Here is a 25,254-nt window from a genome sequence, read left to right on the forward strand (position 1 = left end):
TAAGGACGATATTTACATACAACTTGCATCCTAAATGATCCAAACTATTAATATACAAAATCACAAGGGGAATGTTGTTAAATGAAGAATCAAATATTGAAGGAATATAAGAGAGAAGAGAGAGAAGGATAAATGAGGATTTACAGAAAACAATGCCTCATAAAAAAAGAAATTATTATGAAAGATAAAAATGACTAAAACTTAAAAAAAAGACTAAAACGTGTACTTTACAATTTAATAAATTACTTTCATCTATATTACTTCAATTTAATCCTTCAAACACCTTGATATAATTTATTACTAGTTCTTCTTTGCAGATGAGAAAAGTATGGCTTTGAGAGATGAAAGGAATTGTCCCAATCTCACAGCCTGGCCTGGCCTCAGACGCACAGGCCGCCCAGCCCAATAGCACTTTATGCAGACACGATACGTGCCGAGTCTGCTGTGCAGGCCAGGCTGGGTTTCAGACCCCACTGCCTACCAAGCAGAAAAATCTGCACAATTGTATGGACTGCCTGAAAATCTTAACTCCAAATCCCATGCTCTGTGCACCATCACTACAGTATATTGCCTTTAAAAAGAAAGCAAATTAAAATTGCACGTAGGTGTTTCTGTGTGAGTTGGGTAAGGTGTGGGGAGGGAATGACAATATATGAAATGAAATTATATTTTTAAATACCTTTTTTAAAGAGTTGTTTTTATATTTTATTTACTTATTTTATTTATTTTATATTTTATTTATTTTAGAGAGGAGAGCGAAACACACACACACACAGAGAGAGAGACAGAGAGAGAGAAGGGGGGAAGGAGCAGGAAGCATCAACTCCCATATGTGCCTTGACCAGGCAAGCCCAGGGTTTCAAACCAGAGACCTCAGTATTCCAGGTTGATGCTTTATCCACTGCACCACCATAGGCCAGGCTTATATTTTTAAATACTTTTATATTATATTCCTAAATGTAGAATAAAACAGCTCTTGTATCAGAATTAGACAGAATGCTGAACAGGTGAAACTTCAGTCTCCTTATCAGCAAAGGAGATAATCAGTTACAGACTGGAGATGGGTGAAGGAAGGAAATGAACATGTATATCAGCATATTGGTACATACACTGATGCTGTGTTGATGAAAAAAAGATTTTATACTTAAGACAAAATGGATATATTACTATAAACTGTAATGTTTCTTTTTAATTTTCTTATTACTGACATTTAATTTTATTTTTTTTTATTTTTATTTTTTAGGGAAAGGAGGGGAGATAAGACACACTCCTGCATGTGCCCCAACTGGGATCCACCAGGCAACCCTGTCTAGGGCCGATGCTCGGGTACTGAGCTATTTTTAGTGCCTCCAGTTGACACACTAGGGCCAACTGCGCTATCCTCAGCACCCAGGGCTACACTCAAACCAATCGAGCCACTGGATGCAAGGGGAAGAGGAAGAAGTGAAGGGGAGAAGCAAGACACACCGGCCAGGGCCAACATTTAATCTAATTAAATGTATTATTTTGGTATTTTTCTTATTATAATGATGAAAAATTATTCTTCTTTAGATCTGAAAAATGGAATAAGTTACCTGAGATATAAAAAGATTTTTTTCTCCAATTACATTCACTATCAAAATAGTCTTGGCTATCCTATAGTTAGTTGTTTGTTGTGTTACAGGGGTGCTTACCTAAATTTGTTAAGAGTCATGAAAGCAAGAGTTCCGTATTTTTTTCTGTATAGTGAAATTATTTCATTAATATACCACTTTCTTAAAAAGTAAAAGGGGAACAAAAGGAGGTTGGGAAAGCAATAAATCTAATTTCAAAAGATCTGTATGCAAATAGGGTATAAATGGTGGACTTACTCTTATAAAGAGTATTTTATCCCCTAGTCGGTACCGCCCTTCAGATAAGTATTCAATAGAAAACCGATGAGAACAACTACAAGGAGGGTCTTCAGCAATGTGTTTAACCTAAGATTAAAAATAAACAACAATTAGTGCTCATGACAAAAAGTATTTTGTTTCATATTAAAATGCAAAGTTATTTGATAGCTGGGAAAAGCAAACTCGAAGATAAAATGTTTAAAGACCATTCAACTTTTAATTACTCTTCTCCTTCACCTGGTGACGAATACTGAGATTCAACAGTAGCTAATCCATTGACACTGGCAGGGATGAAGTCCCGAGTCTCCATCCGCCTCCACACAGCCCGTGCCATCAGGCTTGTAGTGCATTCATTCACTGACCGCGGGAGAGAGTCTGTGAATGTGCACGACAGTCAAGTCAATGCAGAACACGTTCACTAAGCCCCATTAATTCATTAAGCTTGAATTACTTTCAGCTCTGGACTAATGTATCGGTGTCAAATCAAAGACAGGGCCAGTTAGATAAAGCTTACATAAAAACTCTCATTTGTGCCTTGACCCTGTGCTAACTTAATATTGTGAGGGAATGTCTAGATTTATTTCAAAGTTACTGTTGAGAAAGTGGGCACAAACATTTATATCTATTCAACCAAGATTAGGTAAAATTCTAAAAAATTCAACTCAAGAGGCACTTTCCTAAAAGTGCTTACTTTGTTTCAATAGTCTGCTGAAGAGAGGAGAGTCGGGGAGAAAACCCTATTTCTATCCATCAAACTTACAGAATTTTTAGTTGCAGCAAATATCTGTAAAATGGTAAAAACTAGAATATAAAGATTCAGGAATTCTGTATTTAAAACATGGAAATTAAAATAAATTGGGTAAATGAAAAATATCTACTGAGATATGATTTTAAAAAGTCACATAGCCAACATGAATATTTTGTTTTCCTAAAATTGCAGTTTTTAAAAAAACATGAATATTTTTCTCAATTACATGTTGTGCAGAGCATCAAAACAAATTTATTTAGTTAAACTTAGGCAGGATGTTAAAGTCTCCTCAGATATGCCCAGTTAGCTGACCACTAACAGAAATTTATAATTGTCTTAATTATCTACCCAGAATAAATGAACACATGTGGATTCAGCAGGGCCCGGCCAGAAGGGTCCAGATGTATCTGTATACATCGTTCATTTAACAAAATACCACAATCATAACCAGAATGAATTTTCATAAATGAGCTATTCAATCAAGTTTATCTAGTGCACTGCCTGGATATATGTGCACATGTGCACACAGACATTCATATCTACATCCATAAAATACCTAAAAATAATACTAGAACCACAGACATACTAGCTAACCAAAACAATGTGAAGAGAGGTATTTACTTCAGCCACTACCTTCTCTCCATAAAGGTTTCACGTACACAGAATTGCAGTGTTATACTTCTTAACAATATTCTAAATAATGAATCAGATAATAATTGTTCTTTATTTTAAACATGACCCCAAGTTCCCTGTAGATCACATGTACATAGGTGGACTCTGAATGTTCTTATAGCATTTGTATATTTAGAGAAATGTCTTCCTTTTTAGTTTTTATTCCAAGAATGCAGACATGAAAAGTCCCTTACTCTCTTTGTTGAAACAATACAAATATCACACATATTCAACAGTACAAATCAGCACTAACCCATCATCTAAATAAGGGGGTGTGCCTACAAGAATAAGTACTATAGATAAATGCTCTCTTCTGGCTTTACCCAATGCATGGTTAGCACACAGTATAACACTAAAGGAAACAGCTAAAAAAAATGAAAAGTGTCTGCAAAGGCACTGCCCTACTCAATTATTTCCATTCACCTTGTTCTTATACAGTTTGTCTAATACACGTACTTTACCCAAAATAAACATTTTTCTTGTTGCTACACGGTCTTAATAATTCTCACAAATAATGATTACTCAGTTAACTAAGATAATGAATCCTAGCTTGCCTAACCACTGCCCTAGTTGAGAGTATTTCACTACTTCCAATTTTTCACCATTATGCATAGTAGTGCAATACACTTTTATTCACGCTTTTCTCCCTCTTCAATTACAATAAAAATGAAAGAGCAACATTTTTGTGGCTCTTGATATCCATTTGTCAATTTGTTTTTCAAGTTTATGTTACTTTTCATTGCCAATAGCAATCCCAAAGTACAGTTTTATCAGAATTTACCAGCACCAGGTTTCATAATTTCAAAAAATTTTGCCAATGGGCTAATCGTGTATCTGATTTCTTGATTAGCAGCAAGTTTCAATATTATTCTTTCTTCTAGTATGAACAACAGTCCTTGTCCATTTACCTACTGGAAATATTTTCTTATCAAACTGTATATGGTCTTTATATAACAGGGAAATTAATGCACTGTATTTTCTATTTAATAAAAAATATCTTCCAAATGTTTTCCTTTTTATTTAGTTATCTTTATTTTAGATTACATAAAATTTTAAATAACTTTTGTTTTTACCAACTTACATGATCACTGCATCACATATTGATATTGTCATCATGCAAATCAATAACATAATTTATATAAATATAAGGTCTACCAGAAAGTTCTGTCCATTTCTATCACAACAAGTTTCGACACGTAAGCACATGTTTATTTGGCGCATGTGTGCCTTTCTATTTTTATCACTTAATGTATACATACTGACGTAGCAAATTAACTAAAACAAAGTTGATTCACATTAGTCTTATGTGTGAAGCGATAGTGTACCCATGGCTACTGATAAGGTTCATTTACGCCACCGTAATTTTTACGAATTTGAACAAGGAAGAAATGCTACAGAAGCATGTCTGTTGCATCCACCATATTCCCCAGACTTAGCACCCTCTGACTATCACTTGTTTTTGTCCTTACAAAATTTTTTGAAGGGCAAAAAATTCAAAAATGAAGAAGATATCAAACAAGCACTGGTTCAATTTTTCACATCAAAAGATAAAACATTTTTCAAAAATGGGACATACAAATTGCCCTCACGCTGGCAAGAAATCATTAATAATAATGGCAATTATATTATTTAATAAAGCTTATTGATGGTAAGAAAAATTTGTATTTTGTTTTATTCCAAAAACGGACAGAACTTTCCGATAGACCTTATATATTTTGGCTTAATAAAGTTGTTTAGGCTGACACATTTTTTTATTGATTCTTTTTATTTCTTTTTTGCGAGAGAGACAGAGAGAGGGAGGGGGGGACAGACAGGGATGGACAGACATGCAGGAAGGGGGAGAAACTGAGAGATGAAAAGTATCAACTTGGGGTTGCGGCACCTTAGTTGTTCATTTATCGCTTTCTCGTATGTGCCTTGACATGGGGGGCTCCAGCTGAGCCAGTGACCCCTTACTTAAGCCAAAGACCTTGGGCTCAAGCAAATAACCTTTGGGCTCAAGCCAGTGACCATGGGGTCATGTCTATGATTCCATGCTCAAGCTGGTGACCCCATTCCCAAACCAGATGAGCCTGTGCGCAAGCTGGCGACCTTGGGGTTTTGAACCTGGGTCCTCAGTGTCCTAGGTCAATGCTTTATCCACTGTGCCACCACCTGGTCAGGCTGATTGATTTTTCTTTTTTTAGAGAACCAGAGAGAAGAAGGGAGACAGAGAGAAAAACAAAGAGAGAAGCATTCACTTGTCACTCTATACTTAGCTGTGTACTCATTGGTTGCTTTCTACATGTGCTCTGATCAGGGACTGAACCCACAACCTTGTCATATTGGGACAACACTCTACTGACTGAGCTAACCAGCAAGAGCTTTAGGCTGACATTTTCTTAATCTATCTTTCACGGCTATCCAAATGTTTTATTATAGACTATTACATTAAACAAAACAATCAAACCCACACTTTCTAAATGTTTATTAGGAATGACTTGTTATTTCTTAAATAATTTTGTATATTCAGCACTTTTAGAAACTAGTGCAATCCAAAAAAGACCAAGAAATCTAAGCAACAGCCTAAGCAGAAAAATGTCTGATACTCAGTTCACCTCTATCCCTTATTACACTACAGTCACTGCGGAAGATGCACCGCCTAACCAGTTCTATTGACGTAATGATCAACAGAGCTAAGAAGACACTCTGGTTGAGACCCACAATCTAATAAGTCTGCATATATTCTGTCAGGGGGAACGTACAGAGAAAACACCATCAATTTGTTCTCACAGTTTTTCTGCCACCTATATTCTTCAAGTATCAGTGTGTCCTTTACTTAGACACCTTCGTGATCATCCTAGGTTTTTTCCCTTCCTATCAGAATTAGTGTTCCTGTCAATTCTCCCTTCTAAACATATCATATTTGGCCCTTTTACTTTACTTCCACTATTACTGCCTGAGTTCATGCTCTCATCATCTTATGCATGGATTATTACAATAAAACCAAGATAACTTTCTACATGACCATAAGAATAATCCCTATAATTTGTAAATCAGATAACACTACTATGTTAAAAAAAAAAAAAAAAAAAAAAAAAAAGAAGAAGAATCAATGAATTCTTGTGACCCATGGTACCCTTCAAGGCTGGAATCCACAACTGCACTCCTCACTACACACAAGGAACAAAAAGTCACCTTTATCATATAGTGCTTAAACTCAGCAGGGAGAAGAAATTAGTACTTCTGTATATTCTAAATAAGAAACATTTTCTTTTTAAACACAGCATCACCCGTGGCAAACTAGGAGATTAACACATCGTGGTCGAAAGTGTGACAATTACTTACAGCTTCATGCAGCTCTTCATGGTGACAGCATGATTTTGGGATACTGATGGACTCTTCAAGCCCAGAAGTATTAAGTAAGGTCTCTTCTAGCTCGATTTCCTTCTCAAGTTTTACTAATACTGGTGGCTCCACCCCATATCTGAAAACCAATGAGGAAATCACATCATTCAAACAAGGTCTTACCAGAGTACTTCTTTGTCTGTCACAATGGGTTATATTTTATTTTTAAATGAAGTCTGTATGACTCCTTTCTACCAAACGTTTCACTGGGATAGCTGCAGATGCTTTTTAATGTCCCGCAGGTTGCCAAAACGTCATCAATTTGGATGATTGGATGCTATCAATATTAAACCAAGGATTTTGAAAGGCACCTTAAAAACCAGCTGGTGAGTGAAGGCGGGGCTAAGCCAGGTCGGGAGGACACAGGCTCAACCTTCTCATCAGTTCTTTATGTCTAGAGGACTTGCCTTGCCTTGAAATTCTAAAAGACGACATTACATTATTCTTAATCTAAAAGTTTTAAGTAACCACTTTCACAGTTTAACATTAAATGAAGGCAAGTTATATGAGCAACCAGATGGGGACACGTGACATAGTTCACATGAACAGAATAAAGAAACAGGAAAAAAATAGGAAAAATACAAAATTAAGTTCTTTAACAAAAATTATTTTCTTTTATTTATAGAAGTGGTCTAGCTAAAATAAAGTAGCTTAAAATCTTTTACAACACTGAAATTCTGAAGTATTGTGGAATACGTACCTTGACACAATTCGACCAATTTCAAGAAGACAAAGATATACCTGTCTCGGATCTTTGTGCAAAACTGTGAAGAAATAAAAAAGCACATATCTTAAGGGGGAAAATGAAATAGAGAAATATATTTCCAGCATAGAAAAAGTAAAACAATGATGAAGACAATACTTGTTTGGACAGTTAGAAAAGACATTTTTGTTTTCTCCACATATTATCCTCCATAAATTTATTTTAAAATGGCTAACAAAAGGATGAAAACTTACCATGCACCCTTATTTGTATAGCATTTTAATTCTAAAAAAAACAAGGCTTAAATAACATTAAATTATTTATAATTCAGATCTCTCAACAGGAGATACTATTTGAAGAGATGTATCACCTCAGTTTTATTCTAACCTATCTTTAGCATAGGATCATGTGTTAATAGCTTTCTTATACTTTTTAAAACAAGTAGATGGAGAGGGGGCCACTTCCTAAGTCATTCTATGAGGCCAATATTACTGACACCAAAACAAACAAACAGAAAAAATCACAGGAAAACTAAAGACCAACAATATCCTTTACAAATATAGATGTAAAAATCTTCAATGCAAGTATTGGAGAAAAGGTTAAAAAACTGGAACCCGGCCCTGGCCAGTTTGCTCAGTGGTGAGCGTCAGCCCAGTGTGTGGAAGTCCCGGGTTCAATTCCCAGCCAGGGCACACAGGAGAAGCGCCCATCTGCTTCTCCACCCTTCCCCATCTCTTTTCTCTCTATCTCTCTCTTCCCCTCCTGCAGCCAAGGCCCGGGCGCTGGGGATGGCTCCATGGATTCCACCTCAGGCGCTACAATGGCTCCAGTTGCAATGGAGCAATGGCCCGGATTGACAGAGCATCTCCCCCTAGGGCACATGTTGGGTGGATCCCGGTCGGGCACATGCGGGAGTCTGTCTGACTGCCTCCCTGCTTCTCACTTCAGAAAACTAAAAAAAAAAAAAAAAGAAATTGGAACCCTTGTGCATTGCTAGTGGGAACATAAAATGGTATGGACAGTGTGAACAATTTGGTATTTCCTCAAAAAGATAAATGTAGTTACCCTGACAGAATTTAAAACAAATGTTTACCCAAAAACTTGTACACAAATGTTCACAGCGGCATTATTTATAGTGAGCAAAAAGTAGAAACAAGCAAATATCTGTTAGCTGATAATAAATTTTAAAAATGTGGTCTATCCATACAATGGAATATCATTCAGCCATAAAAAGTTATGAAGCACTGTTATAGGCTACAACATAAATAAACCATATGATAATTAAAGAAGCCAGACACAAAAGGCCACATATTGTATGACTCCGTCCAGAATATTCAAAAGAGAAAAAGGAGATCTGTGGTTGTTAGAAGATGAAGGTTGGGAGAAGATAATTCGGACTAACTGCTAACAGGTCTGGGTTTTCTTTTGCGAGAGATGGAAATGTTCTGAAGTTAATTAGTGATGATGATTGCATGACACAAGGAACAGAATAAAATCCACTAAAGGGTACATTTTGAAATGATGAACTTTCTATTACATGAAGTATATCTTAACATTTTTTAATGCTAAAAAAAAAACACCTCATATACTTAAAAATAGTTACAACGGTATATTTTGTTCTGTATATCTTACCACAATTACTTTTTATAATTAAAAGGGACCCAAATGCTAAGCCTAACAGTTCAAACAGAGATTCTTAAAAAAATAAAACAAAACAAAAACCTCCTAATCATTAGAACTAGTGCTAAATGTACTAATATGGTAGCTGTGGATCATCTAACTTTCTTTACCTCAGAGTTAAAAGCTCTAGCCAGCTCCTGAGTCCTAATATAAAAATGGTGATGGTTAATAAATTGCACATATACTGACTCCCTGAATGAGAATGAGAATTGTTCTTTGATTCATGAATAACATCTACTATATACCCCAAGCACAAAGCAACAAAAAGGCCTGTTTCAAATTCACACCAAAAGAAATTGATCCTGAAATTTTTATTATGTTTTCTTCTCTGAACACTTAGACAACTCCCACGACCTTTAAACAGTGTATTTATTTTTTTAATTGCTTTGAGTTACTAGCAAAATGTAAAAAATGAAGAGGCACATCTCTGCGACCTTTAGAAAGTGAAAATATTAGCTCATCAGCTCAATGCCTAGAAATGAATTAATTTTATTGGCAGTGTTTTATTTAGTCCTACCCTGACTGTCAGCACAGTTAGAAGATAGATAGATGCCTTCCACTGAGAATGAGAAATACACAATCTTATATCCTTTCAGCAAAAATAAACTGGAAACTAAAAAAGCATTTCTTCTTTCCTCTGATCTCCAGAAGCCATATATGCCATTAAACCAAGCACATGTCAGTAGTGAACAGCACACCTAGATTAAAGCACGGTCCAAACTGAGAGTAAAACGTTAATCAATTACCATTTGTTTTTTTTTTCTACAGTGAATAGGAACATCTGGAGGCATAATGAATGGGTAGGGGTGGGAGCAGCTACTCTCTGTGCAGACAACAAGGGTGTGAATGTCAGTTGAGAATTTTAAAACAATAATAAAACCAACTAAAAGTCAATTTGCTCTTTATTATCATCATGAACCATCAGTTCTAAACAATGTCAGTGATAAAATACTTCTCTCCACCAGGGCAGAATACAACTCCTGGCCCTGGCAGGTTGGCTCAGCAGTAGAGCATCGGCCCAGTGTGTGGAAGTCCCGCGTTCGATTCCCAGCCAGGGCACACAGGAAAAGTGACCATCTGCTTCTCCACCCTTCCCCCCCTCCTTCCTCTCTATCTCTCTCTTCCCCTCCCACAGCCAAGGCTCCATTGGAGCAAAGTTGGCCCGGGCGCTGAGGATGGCTCCATGGCCTCCACCTCTGGTGTTGGAATGGCTCCAGCTGCAAAGGAGCAACATCCCAGATGGGTAGAGCATCAACCCCTGGTGGGCGTGACGGGTGGATCCTGTTGAGGCGCATGCGGGAGTCTGTCTGACTGCCTCCCCTTTTCTAACTTCGGAAAAAAAAGAATACAACTCCCACAACCAGCTCTTGGAATGCTATTGCTCCTATCAAAACATTACAAATTCCGTGTTTGTGTGTTATATACACACATGTATACAGAAACAGAGATATATATGTACATACATATATAAATGCTTTGAGGAAATATATATAGGCTAAGGCTTAGCTTCCACTTTAGTCTCAGCACAGAGAATGTGTCAATAATTCTTCAGTATAGCATGATTTTTTCAAATATATTGTCAAAAACATTAATCCATTTAGATAATCAAGTAGGCAGCTGCTATTTACAAGGTAAATCTAAAACCATGAACATACATCATTTAGACTTCCGTATTTCTATAATTATCTTGTTAAAGAGGAATTACTTGTCATGTAGACTTGGCAGAATAATTCTTGATGAAAACATGAATTAGTAAAGCTTTCATCCAGAAAGTCCCTGTCGCCAGTTCCTTTAGGAAGTAAAATAGTCCTTGGGCATTCTAGATATATAAAATCTTTAACTATAAATGAAAAGTTTAATATATTTTATTTAGAATCATATTATCTCATCTTTTTTACATATTTTTAAAGTATTAATTTTTCTAGAAAAATAATATGTGACATTTGAGTCCTTATTTGGAAATAGAAATTAGGAACAAAGGGATACAAAAATATCCTAATAAACATTAAACACAACAATGACCGCAGCAACACTTACCTAAACCTTCAGATTCAAAGAGGTAAGTCTCATCAACCCCAAGAAGCCGACACCAGCGAAGGAAGTTCGCAGTATTGTCTCTAGCAAAGAAAGAACCTGAAGCAGCATCTTTCTTACAGGGAACTTTTCCCATTGGAAAATTCTGGAAAAGGCAAAAGGGTAACTTCAAAAATGCATTAAAGGTATTTTCATTAGACACCCTTTTTAATATCACTAAAATACTCATTGCGGTGAATGTAAATAAAAAGTATATAACCTTCAAGGAAACAGGTAGCTGCAAAATTATTTTATTTTACTTTCCTTTCAGTATATTCAGAAACAGTCCAGTTAAGATTAGCAGTAGGCTCAAGCATTTCTAAACTCTTTTTTAAATGACACAAGAATCTTTCAAAAATTAAATAATGACAGTATAACCTGACCAGGAGGTGGCACAGTGGATAGAGGTATTGGCCTGGGACACGAAAGACTCAGGTTTGAAATCCCAAGGTCTCCAGCTTGAGTGCTCATCTGGCTTGAGTGCAGGGTTGCCAGCTTGAGCGTGGGATCATAGACATGACCCCATGGTTGCTGGCTTAAGCCCAAGGTCGCTGGCTTGAAGTCCAAGGTCATTGGCTTGAGCAAGGGGTCACTGGCTCAGCTGGAGTCCCCTCACCCCCGTCAAGGCACATATGAGAAAGCAATCAATGAACAACTGAGGTGCTACAACAAAGAATTGATGCTTCTCATCTCTCTCCCTTTCTGTCTGTCTGTCCCTCTCTCTCTCTCTGTTTCTCTTGCTAAAAGAAAAATGATGGTCTAATAATTCCATAGAAGCACATCTCTATAGTATGTCCCTCCATACATAGTTCAATACAAACACAAAATTACTGCCCTGTTACAGATTAATAGACACCTCTGTGTTTGCCCACTTCCTTATTTCTAGATTCATAAATTGTTTCTGAGTTTCCTGAGAAGACTATCAAATAAGGAAGTCGTAGATCACTCTTAATTCAAGTTCTTTGAAAACTGATGATCTAATAAGTTTTACAGAACCCCATCTTTTTGAGTATCTGAACCAAGAGTATTTAGACAATCCTGAGGAGACTGGGAAGTTCTTAGTTTTATTTTAATTTAAATTTTTACTTGAATAAGCAATTCATGTACATGATTTTAAAACTGCTTCTGGCCTAGTGGACACACCATATCTCTCTCCAACCTCCACACCTCAGTTCCTCCCTCTCCCTAGAAATAACCACTATTTTCCACACCTCAGTTCCTCCCTCTCCCTAGAAATAATCACTATTTTCCATTCCTTATATATTCTTCCTGTTGCTATTATTTTTCAGAATTAAAATAGCCTTATGAGTTTTCCTAATGTATACAGAATATATGATCATTGCCAAAAAAAATCAAACAATACGGCCAAATAAAAAAATGGTTAGTATCAATTGTAATCCTGTCACTCACAGTTTAGCAAGACATCTCCAGGCACAGTATACACTTAGTGGGTTTCTGTACCTACAGAATGTAATATAAACAGAGTCTGCAACCGGATTGATGTGTGCATGTGCTTGTGCACACAATGCTAAATTGTAGGCATTTGAGTTTCTAGCAAAATGTAAAAAAAAAAAAGATTAAATTAAATCATTTCTCATGAGTGAATGGACAATATTCCAGTGTGTTTAGGTTCCATAATTTTTAACAATTTCTCTACCAATGAGCATTTAGGTTGCTGCAAATTTTTTGCATAGTCGTTTTTGTGGATTTGTGATATTTTTCCTTAGAACAAATTCCTGAAAGTAGAAATATCATATAAATCACAGAATGTGCTTTCTTTTCTTTTTCTAAATTTTATTTTTCAATTACATATTACATTCAATATTATTTGGTATTAGTTTCAGATATACAGCATAGTGGTTAGACAATCATATACCTTACAAAGTGTCCCCTCCTTCCTGATATTTTCAGTACCCACCTAGAACTATACGCAGTTATTATAATATTGTTGACTGTATTCCTGTACTTGGCATCCCCGTGACACTCTTGTAACTACCAATCTGTACTTCTTAATCTCACTTTTTTTAGAATGGGCTTTATTTTCAATGTGATATTATCACCCACTGTCCCACAGGAAAAAATGATACATCATACTTCACCAACACTGTGAGTGTCCATGGGAGTTTCACTGTGTGACCCCACGTGAAAACATACATTTGATGAAAAGAGAGAAAACCTTATCTGTTTCAAATTATAACTTGAGGATCAACAGAGAAAAAACTGGCTAAAAACTTATTACCTCATTCAACCAGTATTTTTAGAATTTATGCACCAAGGCAATATGTGAAGAATGCAAAGCTGATGATGATGATGGCTCCTAACTGTATACTAGGAAACACAGCTCCTTTCTCATTGAATTCTCACAACAATCCTACAGTATTGTTGCCAAGAAGAGCTAGCTGCTGGATATTTACTATGCACTTAGGCACTAAACTAAACAGCATCTACAGATTATCTCATTTAATTTCACTGAATCCTTACAAGTAAATTCTACAGGTCAATGTTAATACCTCTACTTTATAAGTAAAAATATTTTTCTAGATTCTCAAAAAAATTGATTAAGTAAATTATCCAAAGTCTTATAGACAGCTGGGGTGGAAACTTACAACCTTGTAGAGATAATAAGAAACGTACGTAAATAATTAGTAGGTACCAAGGTATAAAAATCAGTACTGTCAAACACCTACTTACCCCTGGTTCTTCAGAGCTGCCCGTTTTCACCATGTTTTGAAGAACATTAATCAGTTGGCATAATAGTACTCCATTATCAAGTCCTTCCAATAATCTTTCTGCCTTAACGTCAATACCTAGAAACATATATCAAAGTTAAGATTCTTCTAGAAACAGTAAATTCAAATAATATGGCTAAATTTTAACTGTAATTAGATTAGGGCTGAAATATTAGATAAATATCAGATCAGACTACAATTATTCACTCTTAGAAAATACAGTTAAAACAGCAGAGACTGTCAAATTAAAAAAATGACGACTAAAACAAAAATGTCTGTGATGTGAAAGTACAGAAAAAAATTAAGAAAATTGATGTCTTTTATTACATTTTTAAAAGGCCAAAGTGTTTTCTGTTCCAATACTCACCATTAAAGTTAGGTTTTAATTCACTGAACATTACTATTGCTTATATCAGTGGTTCTCAAAGTGTGTGCCCTAGAAGATTTCCAGGTGTGACCTATGGTATTTCAGAGAAATATGTGCCTGTTGGGGACCAAAAAACCAACAGAGTTTTTGGAGTTTAGATGTTTGGGGGACAGAGGTGTGGAGAACTGGCTATAAGCTGACAGTCTGCCCAACCCCCCACCTCACTTGCCTGATTAGGTTGCAAAAGGCTGTTAAGCTGTGGTGCTGGATTGTTTACACTACCCCCATGTTGCCCGGAAAGACTGGAGGCAAGTTTCTTCTATCCTATGTTTGGTGTCAAGTTAAGATGATATGTATGGTGGGGGTTTTCTGCACTCAACACAATTAAGAGTAAAAAGGGAGGAATTCTTCAATGTATTGACAAGGAAATGAGAGTTTGCTTTTCACATATATGCCCAAACATTGAAGAAATCACTAGGACACATCAGGCTCATGTTTCTCATAAACATAAGAATGAAAAAACTTAACATATTTGCACCAGGACCTGCCGAATTTACTAAATCTTACTAAGAACATATCTATATATATATAAAGATAACTTTTTTGTCATTTTTAAAATTTTTTAACCCTTATTTTTTATGAATTCTAAAAAGCATAACTCAAAAAATGTAACTTAAAAATGTTTTTTAATGTCAGAATAAATTTAATTTTGTCGTATTTATTTCTTTTAATTACCATAAAAGCACGCTTGGACTTTATATTTTTTTCTTTAATATTTGACTTAATTATTATAACATATTTCTCAGAAATTTGTATATAGTGTGCCTACAACTATTTGTAGGATTTTAAATGTGCCCCAACTTCAAAAAATTTGAGAACCATTGGCTTACACAGAAAAAGAAAAATTCTCTATGAATAAGATGGATTTTGTTGTGACATAAAAAATTAAAGATAACATAACAAACACCCAGGGAATACTAACATTTTACCTCTACAATACCTTCTTTAGAAAATTCAGTACATAAAAAACTTTTAAAATTTTCTAAATCAGACTGATACCAGAAGTGAGTGTTTGCTGTGTTTTTAAATACCTGGGGCAGGCCAGAGATGAACTTTATGCATTCCTTTTAACAAAACCCTGCAATGCTACATGACATTCTGCATTAAAAGAAGAATATTGTTCTGTAGAGAAAGTTTGGAGCATATATCATATTGTTTAACTGAACAAAACAATGATGCCAGACATTCTCCAACCTGACACTTCCTCCGGCTTCATTTGCCTCTACCTCTCAATGTCCGAGGAAGAATAATCACTTAAACGGCAGTATGAATTCCACTCAGAATCCCATACCTTATACAAGATCAAGGGCAAAAAAAAAAAACCAGTAGATCCCAAAATTAAACCTATATACTTAAGAAAAAAGATTTTAACATTAAAAGTGACAATGTTAATCATGCAAAGCTTACTGACCTCTTCCTTTAAATCTCAAACTTCGATACCATTCAAGCCCTAAGGGTCTCTAGAACAATTACTCCTTGACAAAGAATAAGGTGCTCAACAAATATTTACTGAATAAGAGAATACAATTTGAAGTGTCTTTTTACGTCTTACCTAATAAACCAGACAACCAGATTGACAGATCTTCTTGCATGGGCAGCAGGCTGGCTTTGTGCCTGACAGCTAGCCACTCGTCATACTGACAAACATCAGCCAAACCTGGCCCGTGTCTGGGGGTCAGAGGGCTCCGAGGACTTAGAGGCAGGTCTTCTCCAAACCATACCTAGAAAAAACACCAACCAAATGAATGGATGCAACCTTTGTAAGGCAGCATAACCCACATCTATACGTAAATGAAGAATTATAGACAATATATAATATAACATATACAAAACTGCAGCCACTCACAGAAAGTACGTATATAAACTAGAAGCAAACTATTAGTAGAGATACTTGAAGCATTTTCAATATTCAATACTGTGGTAAATGTAAGTGAACTCCTAATTAAAGAAAAGATTCTACTATCAAGCCAAGAGGATAAAAATCAACAAGGTATATTTTTATTTCACTTGTCAGATAAAGTTAAGTTTAACCAATTACTTGACCAGAGTCTCAGCATCTTGGCTGTAAAACGGGTTTTAATAACACTGCCTTACAAGATACATCTTTGTACTATCTAGCACTGGACCTAGCAACATCTGCTGAATAATAGATAAATGATGGAATGAATGTATAAATGGCATTTTGTAAACTAAATCATAATAAGAGTGTTATCTGAAAAATATTCTAAATAATCTGGTCTGCCATCTGATTATGTATGGCCCATAAGCTAAGTATGGTTTTACATTTTAAAATGGCTTGTTATATAAGTACCTATATAATTGCCTCGAATTTACCTATTGACTTGCAAAGCCAAAAGTATTTATTACCTGGCCAATTCCTGGTTTAGAATAAAAACTGACATTAGCATACTATCAAACTAACACTTATAAATTTTGAAATTTTACAAAAGCTTTAATACAACCATTCCATTCCAACAACTATTATTTGGAGAAATGACTATCAATTCTCAATGCAGAAAGGGGTACATGGCCCAGGTGAAGTGACAGGGGTTCTTGCAGGAGAGGAGCTTGAAGTGAAGAGTCAGAGTTTGAATGCAGTGAGAGGGTGCCCACCCGTGGGGACAGCTCTGTACCCAGTGTCAGACCGCTGAGTGGGATATAAGGAGGCTGTCCATTGGGGACAGAGGGAATGGTCCCAGTGTAGGGATTCAAACTCCAGTGGGCTGAGAAGAACATCAGCTCAGACAGGTGGCAGCAACACCGGAAGACTGGTGTGTACGTGGAGATGTTCCAAAGGGAGCCAGACTCCTCACTGCCCAAGGAGGAAGGTGCAAACACGGGCTGGGAGGAAACGAGATCAATCCTACAGTGTTGGGACGGAACTTCTTCAACTAGAAAGCAAAGAAGTGATCGAAGAATGAAGAGGAAAGCCAGCCACATGGACACAAGCCAGCCTGAAGGGACCTCCACTGGCTAAATCAAGAGCAACTTAAACATCAAAATAATGATATAAATGGATTATAACACATTGACTAAAACAGACAACTCTAAGTCCATATAGATATAAATAAATAAACTAGAATTTGGGTGAGGAATGGGACTTTTACAGTTTCAAAGCACTTCCCCCTAAAACACTTATTATATAGGGGGAAAAGGAATAACTTTACAGTAGAGAAACTTGACAGACAGCATCCTAACCAAGTGACAAAGTGAACACCAGCGATAATGGGACAAACCAAGGTCATATGCCCCGGTAGGATGCAGTGAGAAACCATAGCAGCCCCCTGTGATATTCCACCAAATGTGCATAATCTGAATTTAATCATGAGCAAACATCAGGCAAATCCAGAGGGACAGTCCACAAAAAACTTGGGTAATATTCAAAAAGAGTCAAGGTCATTAAAGGCAAGCAAAGACTGAAACACTGTTTTAGACTAGTGAAGACTAAAGAGACATGACAACTAAATGAAACCCCTGATTCTGAACTGAACATTGCTGGGACAACTGGCAATACCTGAGCGTGGTCTGAGTATCAGATGGTACTACTGTACCAACGTTAACACCCCGAATCTCAGTACAGCACATGGTTGTGTAGGAGAGTGTCCTTGTTAGTGAGAAATATACACTAAAGTATTTTGGGGTGATGGGCTTCTGATTGGCAACTTTTTCTGAAATGGTTCAGACAAATATCTCTGCACTATATACTTAATTACTTTATAGCCTGTGATTGCTTGAAAATAAATGTTTTTAAGTATAAATACAAGTAATACCAATATCCTCTCTCAATTTTAAAATATAATTAATTTTTCCCCTAAAATATATTAAACTTACTGAGTTGATTTGAGGCAAGTCTTACAACCCCAAATTGAAAGCAATAACAACACCATAGTTAATCCAGACAAATTCTGGAGATATCAACAACAGCAACTATTTCTAATCTCTCATAATAAGAAGCAAACATCCTTTAGGGGAAAAAAAATCCCAAGGCTAAAAAAAGAATGTAGATATATACCACAAGAGGCAAGCAGGAGTAGCAAAACTCAATAATAAAAATAAAAAAATACCCGAAGAATAAGAAACGTAAGTCATTTGAGGGAAATTATTTAGGAATTGAAGGTAGGGGTTGGAGAATGAACTCGTAAATATGAGGATCCTATCAAGTTTTAGGAAAAAGACAAGATGTTATTTATTTACCTGAATTCTCTTAAAATTATTTTAAAGGCAGTACAGCAAAGATTTACTATCTAAATTTACCCTTCAGAAGCATGTCTTATTTCTGTTTGTAATCCCGGAACTCAGTACAATACCTAGCACATGGTATTCCGTAAAAAATATTTGTGGGTATAATTAAGGAACAGATATCAGCAAATGACTAATATCAAAATCAAGGGGCATCTTACAATTAATAGTATCTTACAGTCAGTGGAATATGTTATTTGTCCTTTAACAATTTGGCTGAGCTGAAAATAGGCAGAACAGATGCAAATGTTTGTCAAGGCAAGATGTGCATTAGTTATGAGGGTGGTTTTGAAAAGTTATTTGTGAAAATGAAGATGCTACATTAACAAAGGTCATTCTAATTTCTTCCCATATTAGGAAGACGAGTATTTCAATTTTCCTATTATTGCAAGCAGAAGACTATAATAACCTGGGCTAGTTAGTAATATATTGTTAAAAGCTAGGTATTAATAAAAAACCTTCATATACAAAGGTTGTTCTCAAACATGCAAAAAGCTGTCATATTGCAGGGATTCCTAATCTATGGGCAGTCTATAGATGAACCTGAGTAGCTATATAAACTGGTTATACTTAGGCAAAACTTTCTGCCTATGTATAAATAGCCCTTTATCTCAGAGAGAGTTCATAGCTTTTCTCAGATTCTCAAAAGAAGACTACGACCCAAAGGAGATCAGGAACTACTTTTAGACTATATGTTTATATACTGGTCAGAATGAAAGACAAAAAAGGCAAGTAAAATCTTAATATAGTAAATTATAAGAAACCAGTTGATAATAGCTATTTTCTGGATGTCTTCTTTCTGTAAGGCACTTATGAATAACTATGTAACTGTCCAATCTAGTTAGGAGAGAAAGAGGTAAAAATCCTGGAAGTTCTCACATCTATCAGATAGAGAAGTAAAAACTTCCATGAGAAATGTCAAGGATGTTCTCACAGAAGAATCAATAGAGACAGATCTGTGGAATTCAGATTAGAGAAGGTTTCATAGAACTACAGACAAAACTGTGAAAATATTCACCAAGTTAAGAAGATATTCATGGCCGTTAATGTAGAAATGAGGAAAAACATGGTGCACGTGGCAATGATAAAAAGTACACTATAAGGAATCGAAAGATATATCATCAGCATGAACCTGATAACATTTCTGAGACTTGGATAAAAAGAGAACACAAAGAACAATCACATAATAAACAGTTTTCAGTAATAATGAAGTTCTGATCATACTCAATATGGATTTGAGAAGACCCAAGAGGGAAGAATAAGAGCCCTGGGAGGCTGCCATGGACTCCCAAGTCCCATAAGGAAAACAGAGTAACAGAAGTCTTTATTGGTAGAGCAGAGAATACAGCTGCACAGCCTAGCAGGTGGCACAAGCAGGATCACATCAGAATTGTTCTGAACCATTTGATCAATTCTGTCTCTAGGCTATCACCCACTATTAGCTTGATAAGCCTCCTTTCTTGATTAAAAAAAAAAAAGTAAAAAGAAAGATTTGCATGACACAGGTACAATCTTCAGTTTTACATCTTAACCATTTTGTTGTACAAATGATACAACCAAACTTCTGAAGTGCTTACTATGCAATACACAGTCTAGTAGGCACTTTGTGCATGTATGTCACTGATTCCTCACAACTGCCCTACAGAATAAGTGCATTACCTTCACTCTAGAGGTATGGAAGCAGACAGGAAAGTAAAGTAACTTTCCAGAACCTCACAATCGGAGCTGCAGATCTAGGATCAGAAATGAAATCTGATTGACTTTAAAGTTCTTGCTTGCCAAGCAAATTTTATTATCAGCTGCTTGCACCTTTTTAGGTAGACCTTCAATGCTACTTTTGTCTTTAAGTGAATAGTCAAGTATGTTCTATTTATATATATATATATTATGTGTATATATATATATATATATATATATCAAAAGAAAGAACACTTAAAAGGATATCAGAATAATATAGCAAATACTGTACCAACTCTGGAAATCACTCAAATGGAAGATCATTCTGGTTTGTCTCATTTTCATCTTGTTCCCTCACCACAGAACAAAAAACAAACAAACAAAAGAAAACTCACTCCTTAAATTTAAATAATTATTTACAGGCATTATAAAGCACATGTACAATTATCTAAATTAAAACCTGTATACTTGTTTTCACTGAAAGCTTTTTAACTGCAAATATGTATTTAAATTTAATGCAAACAAAACTACAAAATATTCCAATTCTTTTCTCAAAGCAGAATAAATAAGATGGACCCACCAATCCTAAGGTATTTTTGATTCTTTTGAATATTCACTATACGCCTAGAATTAAAATTCTTCCAGAAATAAAGTCAAAGCACAGTATTCCTGTTATTAAAAGATGATGCTTAAAAAAAAAAAATGCAATAAAAACACTTTGATAATTTTTGTATTTTACTATTATAATTTTATTATAATCTCAAAAAAACATTTTTTCCAAGTAAAACACTTACTTGAATTGCAGGCTGCATGGTCACCAATATTGTGAAACTGCTTTTCTGAAAACAGAACAAAACATTAACAGGCAGAGGATGACAGCTTTCCTACTCCCCAAACCCTCAAATTATAAGGAAACGGCTTGACTCTAGTTGAGTGAAAACCTAAAACTTTTTTTTTCTTTTTTGTATTTTTCTTAAGTTGGAAACAGGGAGGTAGTCAGACAGACTCCCGCATGCGCCCGACCAGGATCCACCCCGCACGCCCACCAGGGGGCGATGCTCTGCCCATTTGGGGCTTCGCTCTGTTGCAACCAGAGCCATTCTAGCGCCTGAGGCAGAGGCCACAGAGCCATCCTCAGCGCCCGGGCAAACCTTGCTCCAATGGAGCCTCGGCTGCAGGAGGGGAAGAGAGAGACAGAGAGGAAGGAGAGGGGGAGGGGTGGAAAAGCAGATGGGCACCTCTCCTGTGTGCCCTGGCCAGGAATCGAACCCAGGACTCCCGCACGCCAGGCCGACGCTCTACCACTGAGCCAACTGGCCAGGGCCAACTTTTTCTTTTCTAATTGGAATCATTTGACTATAAGAGAATTTGATAATGACTCCTAGTGTCTTCATAAAAGACTCTTCATCTGAAACAGGAAAACCTGAAACACGTTTCAATGTCTGGTTTCTGGTACTAGTATCAAAGTGATCGTCTTCTCTGCCCCCTAGGATGATGACGTAACAGACAACAGACGGAACAAGGGCGACGTGGCTCAAGAGTCCTAGTGTGCGCTCTCTTCCTTTTTGTTTTTTAAGGCATTAATTTACCAAAAAAGAAAATGCTATGTGGTGGAAGCTCTCACTATATGACTACAAGCAAACCAATTCTTGAAATATCTGGACTCAAAAGTTATTCTTGAAGCATCTGGCTAGTAAAATAAAATTAACAATAAAACTTAGCCATATAAAAGTCTCCCGGAATTTCACCCTGTAAAGATAATGTGGATATATATCAACAAGTGACACTAAAAATCAAGTATCTCTCATCTGATCTTTACATGGACATCATAAAAGGTCATCTGGACTTTCTATAATAAATTCCCAAGCTTAACCATGAGCTCCTTCTGTCAGATGGTGCAGTAACAGACATAAACATCAATTTTAACTGTGTGACAATACTCAATGCCTTTTTATAATATCTTTTCATAAGTCATTTTCTCCATGAGCTGCTAAAGACAAAAAAAAGGAATAGTGTAAGTTAGCTCCAAAGTACTCTTCTTGAAATCTATAAGAAAAAACCCCACAACTTTAAGTTAAATTTAAATTAGTACAATTCTTTATAATGTATTTCAGAGGGAAGAATTTAAAAAGACTTAGAATAAGTAGACTGCTAAAACCTAGGATTTTTAATTGCTTACAGCAGCATAATATACTAGTTATCTTTTACTGTCAAACACCATTAAAAGAATCTAAGAAAAAATGTAAAATAGTTTATAAGGCTAAAACGCTATCAATTTCCAAGGAAAAATGACTTGCTCCTCTAAGTTACACCAGACATACCTCACGCCCAACGCCAACAACACACAGCACCTTCCTTCCAGGAACATTCCTTCGGTACTGAAGTTGAACTCACGCTAAACCTAACTGAAAAGTCTGATATTACATCATATTTTCTTGGCGAGAAGGCAAAAGACAACAGAATGTCCTTTTTGATGTCATTTTTCTTCTCTCAACCATAGCAAAAGGGCAAAGTACAACTGAGCATTACTAATAGGCATGTTATGCTTCCCACGAACTAAAGCAGTGGGGAATATATTTTCCTTTAGCATAAATAATCCTTTGTCCCCAACAAAGATCCACAGTAAGAAGCTTCCGAGACCATTTTCATAAAATGCAGCAAAAAAGCTGCTCCCATTAGAATCAGGAGTTCCACACAATCAGGCAAGAGCTTTAACAGTAGGAACTGCCAACCCAAAACAAAAGAAGGCCTAAATTATAAGGCGTGTGTGCAAATCAAGAACAGTGACACTTTCACAAAGAAGCTATCACAAGAATGTTTAGTAGTTGAATTTTTTTATGGAAAATTCAACAAAATTAGTTTTATGAAAGAAATGAAAATTTGGTGCACAACGTTCAGTCACTTGAATTTCAGCAGTTTCTTGAATCACACTTCTTGTGTGATGGAAAAACTACTTTTATGATGACAAAAAGAAAACCATCTGAATTAACTTTGAAAAAAAATTCCTTAATAAAATAACTCAGATAAGTACTCAGGTAAATTATAACATACCTTCATGTATAAAAACTATTATGTACACAAATATAAGCTTCTATAAGAAAACTTTTATAAACTGATGAAATTTATAAAAGTGCCAGTGAATCATCAAATAATTCATGGTCACTCATTGTGTCCCAGATACTGAGAGCCAGTAATTTATATCTTCTAGTCATTCACTATTCTCTTTATAAACTATTTTTGTGTCTCTGGCATTTAATCACACGTGTAACATATTTACTATAGTTAGCCTCAGTCCTCAACCTGCATCACAATCCTAATTCTTGATAGCATCTCTCATTTTATTACCTATTTTCTTCTTCCCTAGCTTCCCTGAAAGTCTTGGTCTCTAGTTTTTCCCATAAACCAATCAGCAACACTTCATTTTTGAAGCTACATATTAATTAGCAATTTATTGGCTTTATTTTGTTTCTGTTTTTTGTCTGTCTTTTTGGAGACCCTCCTTCTAGTCTTTGCCAACTTGAAGAAGTCCTTTCCCTTAGCTTTGGGGGGGGGGGGGGGGAACCTCTCATGAAACCAAGTCAAACTACACTCTGACCCCTCAGGGAATCTTTCACAAGACAAGCAGCTTCCGCAGACAGCGTTAAGTGAGGACAACTGCACTTGAATTTTAAACCTGTGGCTAATGTTGGAAACACAGAATGTGCTCATCCACCTGAAACTCATACTGGATTTGGGTCTAACCCACCCGTCTTAATTTAAAAGTTTCACGAGGTCCTAGGGATTCTTTGTGGTAGGCTGATTTCAGATCACGATGGAAGAAATGCCAGCCTGTGCACTCCGCCTTTGTCCCACAGCTGTAGGCTCTGAAACTGAGTCCACTTTCACTCCTCACCCACATTATCAGATACGGTGCAGCAAGCACAAGGTGCCATGACTCAGTTCTGGTACAAATCTGGGGACAATTTAGAAAAGAATGGCAAAAAAAAAAAAAAAAAAAAAGATAAAAAGCAGACAAAGGTAAGTTTCTTAAGAAAAATAGTAACAACACCACTGCAACACATAAACATTCAGCACTCGGCCACCAGACTGCCAAGACGCGTGAGCTGCCTGGGGATGATGAAGGCCAGTGCTGAGCAGTGCTCCCCCTGAGGGGAGGGAGGAACGCACAGAGGCCCTTCACCAGCGGTGATGAGACTTTATTTCAAGATAAGTGGTAACACAGATGTTATTTTATGCCTTTCTGAATGTCAAAAACCTTTATAATTTTTTAATGCTTTCCCTGATTTGTTCAGAAAAAAACTTTCTCAGCTTTACCATTTTCAGTTAAATATTTCCTAACTGTCTAATAAAGAAAATAGAAATGCTATATCCATACCAAACATATTTCATATATTTTTATGTGTACCAAAATAACTCACCATAGAGACACCAGTGTGGTAGTAGAAAGCAGCAAAACCATCTGGTGTGAATTCCAGCTTAAGCAAATACTATATGACCTTGGAATAGTTAACGTCTCCAAGCCTCATTGTTCTCATCTGTAAAATGGGATACCACCTCCTCCCTTGTATGGCTGTTGAAATAATTAAATGAGATCATACAAATAAAGTACCTGACATATAGCTAGCACTTAACAAATGAGTTCTATACTACCGTGTGTCCGTAAAGTCATGGTGAACTTTTGACTGGTCACAGGAAAGCAACAAGACGATAGAAATGTGAAATCTGCACCAAATAAAAGGAAAACTCTCCCAGTTTCATACCTATTCAGTGAAGTTCGATGTGGGTTCCATTTGTTGCCCTACACACATCCAAACAATGGTGAAGTTCTTGCCACACACAGGTAAGGACTTCTGGTATAACAGAGTGAATAACGTCTGTGATTCTGTTTTAAGTGATTAATGTCGTTGATACGTTCAATGTACACATGTTGCTTCACATAACCCCAAACATAAAAGTCTAAGGGCGTCAGATCCGGGGATCGTGGTGGCCATGGCTTGACAGAACCCCTGCCTATCCACCGCCAGGGGAATGTTCTATCCAGAAACTCA

At 36.2% G+C, this 25,254-nt stretch overlaps 1 protein-coding gene across 1 annotated transcript in view; it reads right to left on the reverse strand.

Annotated features, from left to right (window-relative positions):
• GAS2L3 (growth arrest specific 2 like 3) overlaps positions 1–25,254 on the reverse strand; it is a 56,625-nt gene that overhangs the window by 4,199 nt on the left and 27,172 nt on the right. The window contains exons 4-10 of the mRNA XM_066356861.1: positions 21,001–21,045; positions 15,843–16,011; positions 13,826–13,941; positions 11,099–11,240; positions 7,379–7,442; positions 6,619–6,757; positions 1,851–1,958 (exon numbers count right to left, since the gene is read on the reverse strand). Of these exons, the coding sequence (XP_066212958.1) occupies positions 1,851–1,958; positions 6,619–6,757; positions 7,379–7,442; positions 11,099–11,240; positions 13,826–13,941; positions 15,843–16,011; positions 21,001–21,018 (756 nt within the window). The 5' untranslated portion in view covers positions 21,019–21,045. The remainder of the gene's footprint in view (positions 1–1,850; positions 1,959–6,618; positions 6,758–7,378; positions 7,443–11,098; positions 11,241–13,825; positions 13,942–15,842; positions 16,012–21,000; positions 21,046–25,254) is intronic.

Source organism: Saccopteryx leptura, chromosome 1 (assembly GCF_036850995.1).
Source record: "Saccopteryx leptura isolate mSacLep1 chromosome 1, mSacLep1_pri_phased_curated, whole genome shotgun sequence".
NCBI lineage: Eukaryota > Metazoa > Chordata > Mammalia > Chiroptera > Emballonuridae > Saccopteryx > Saccopteryx leptura.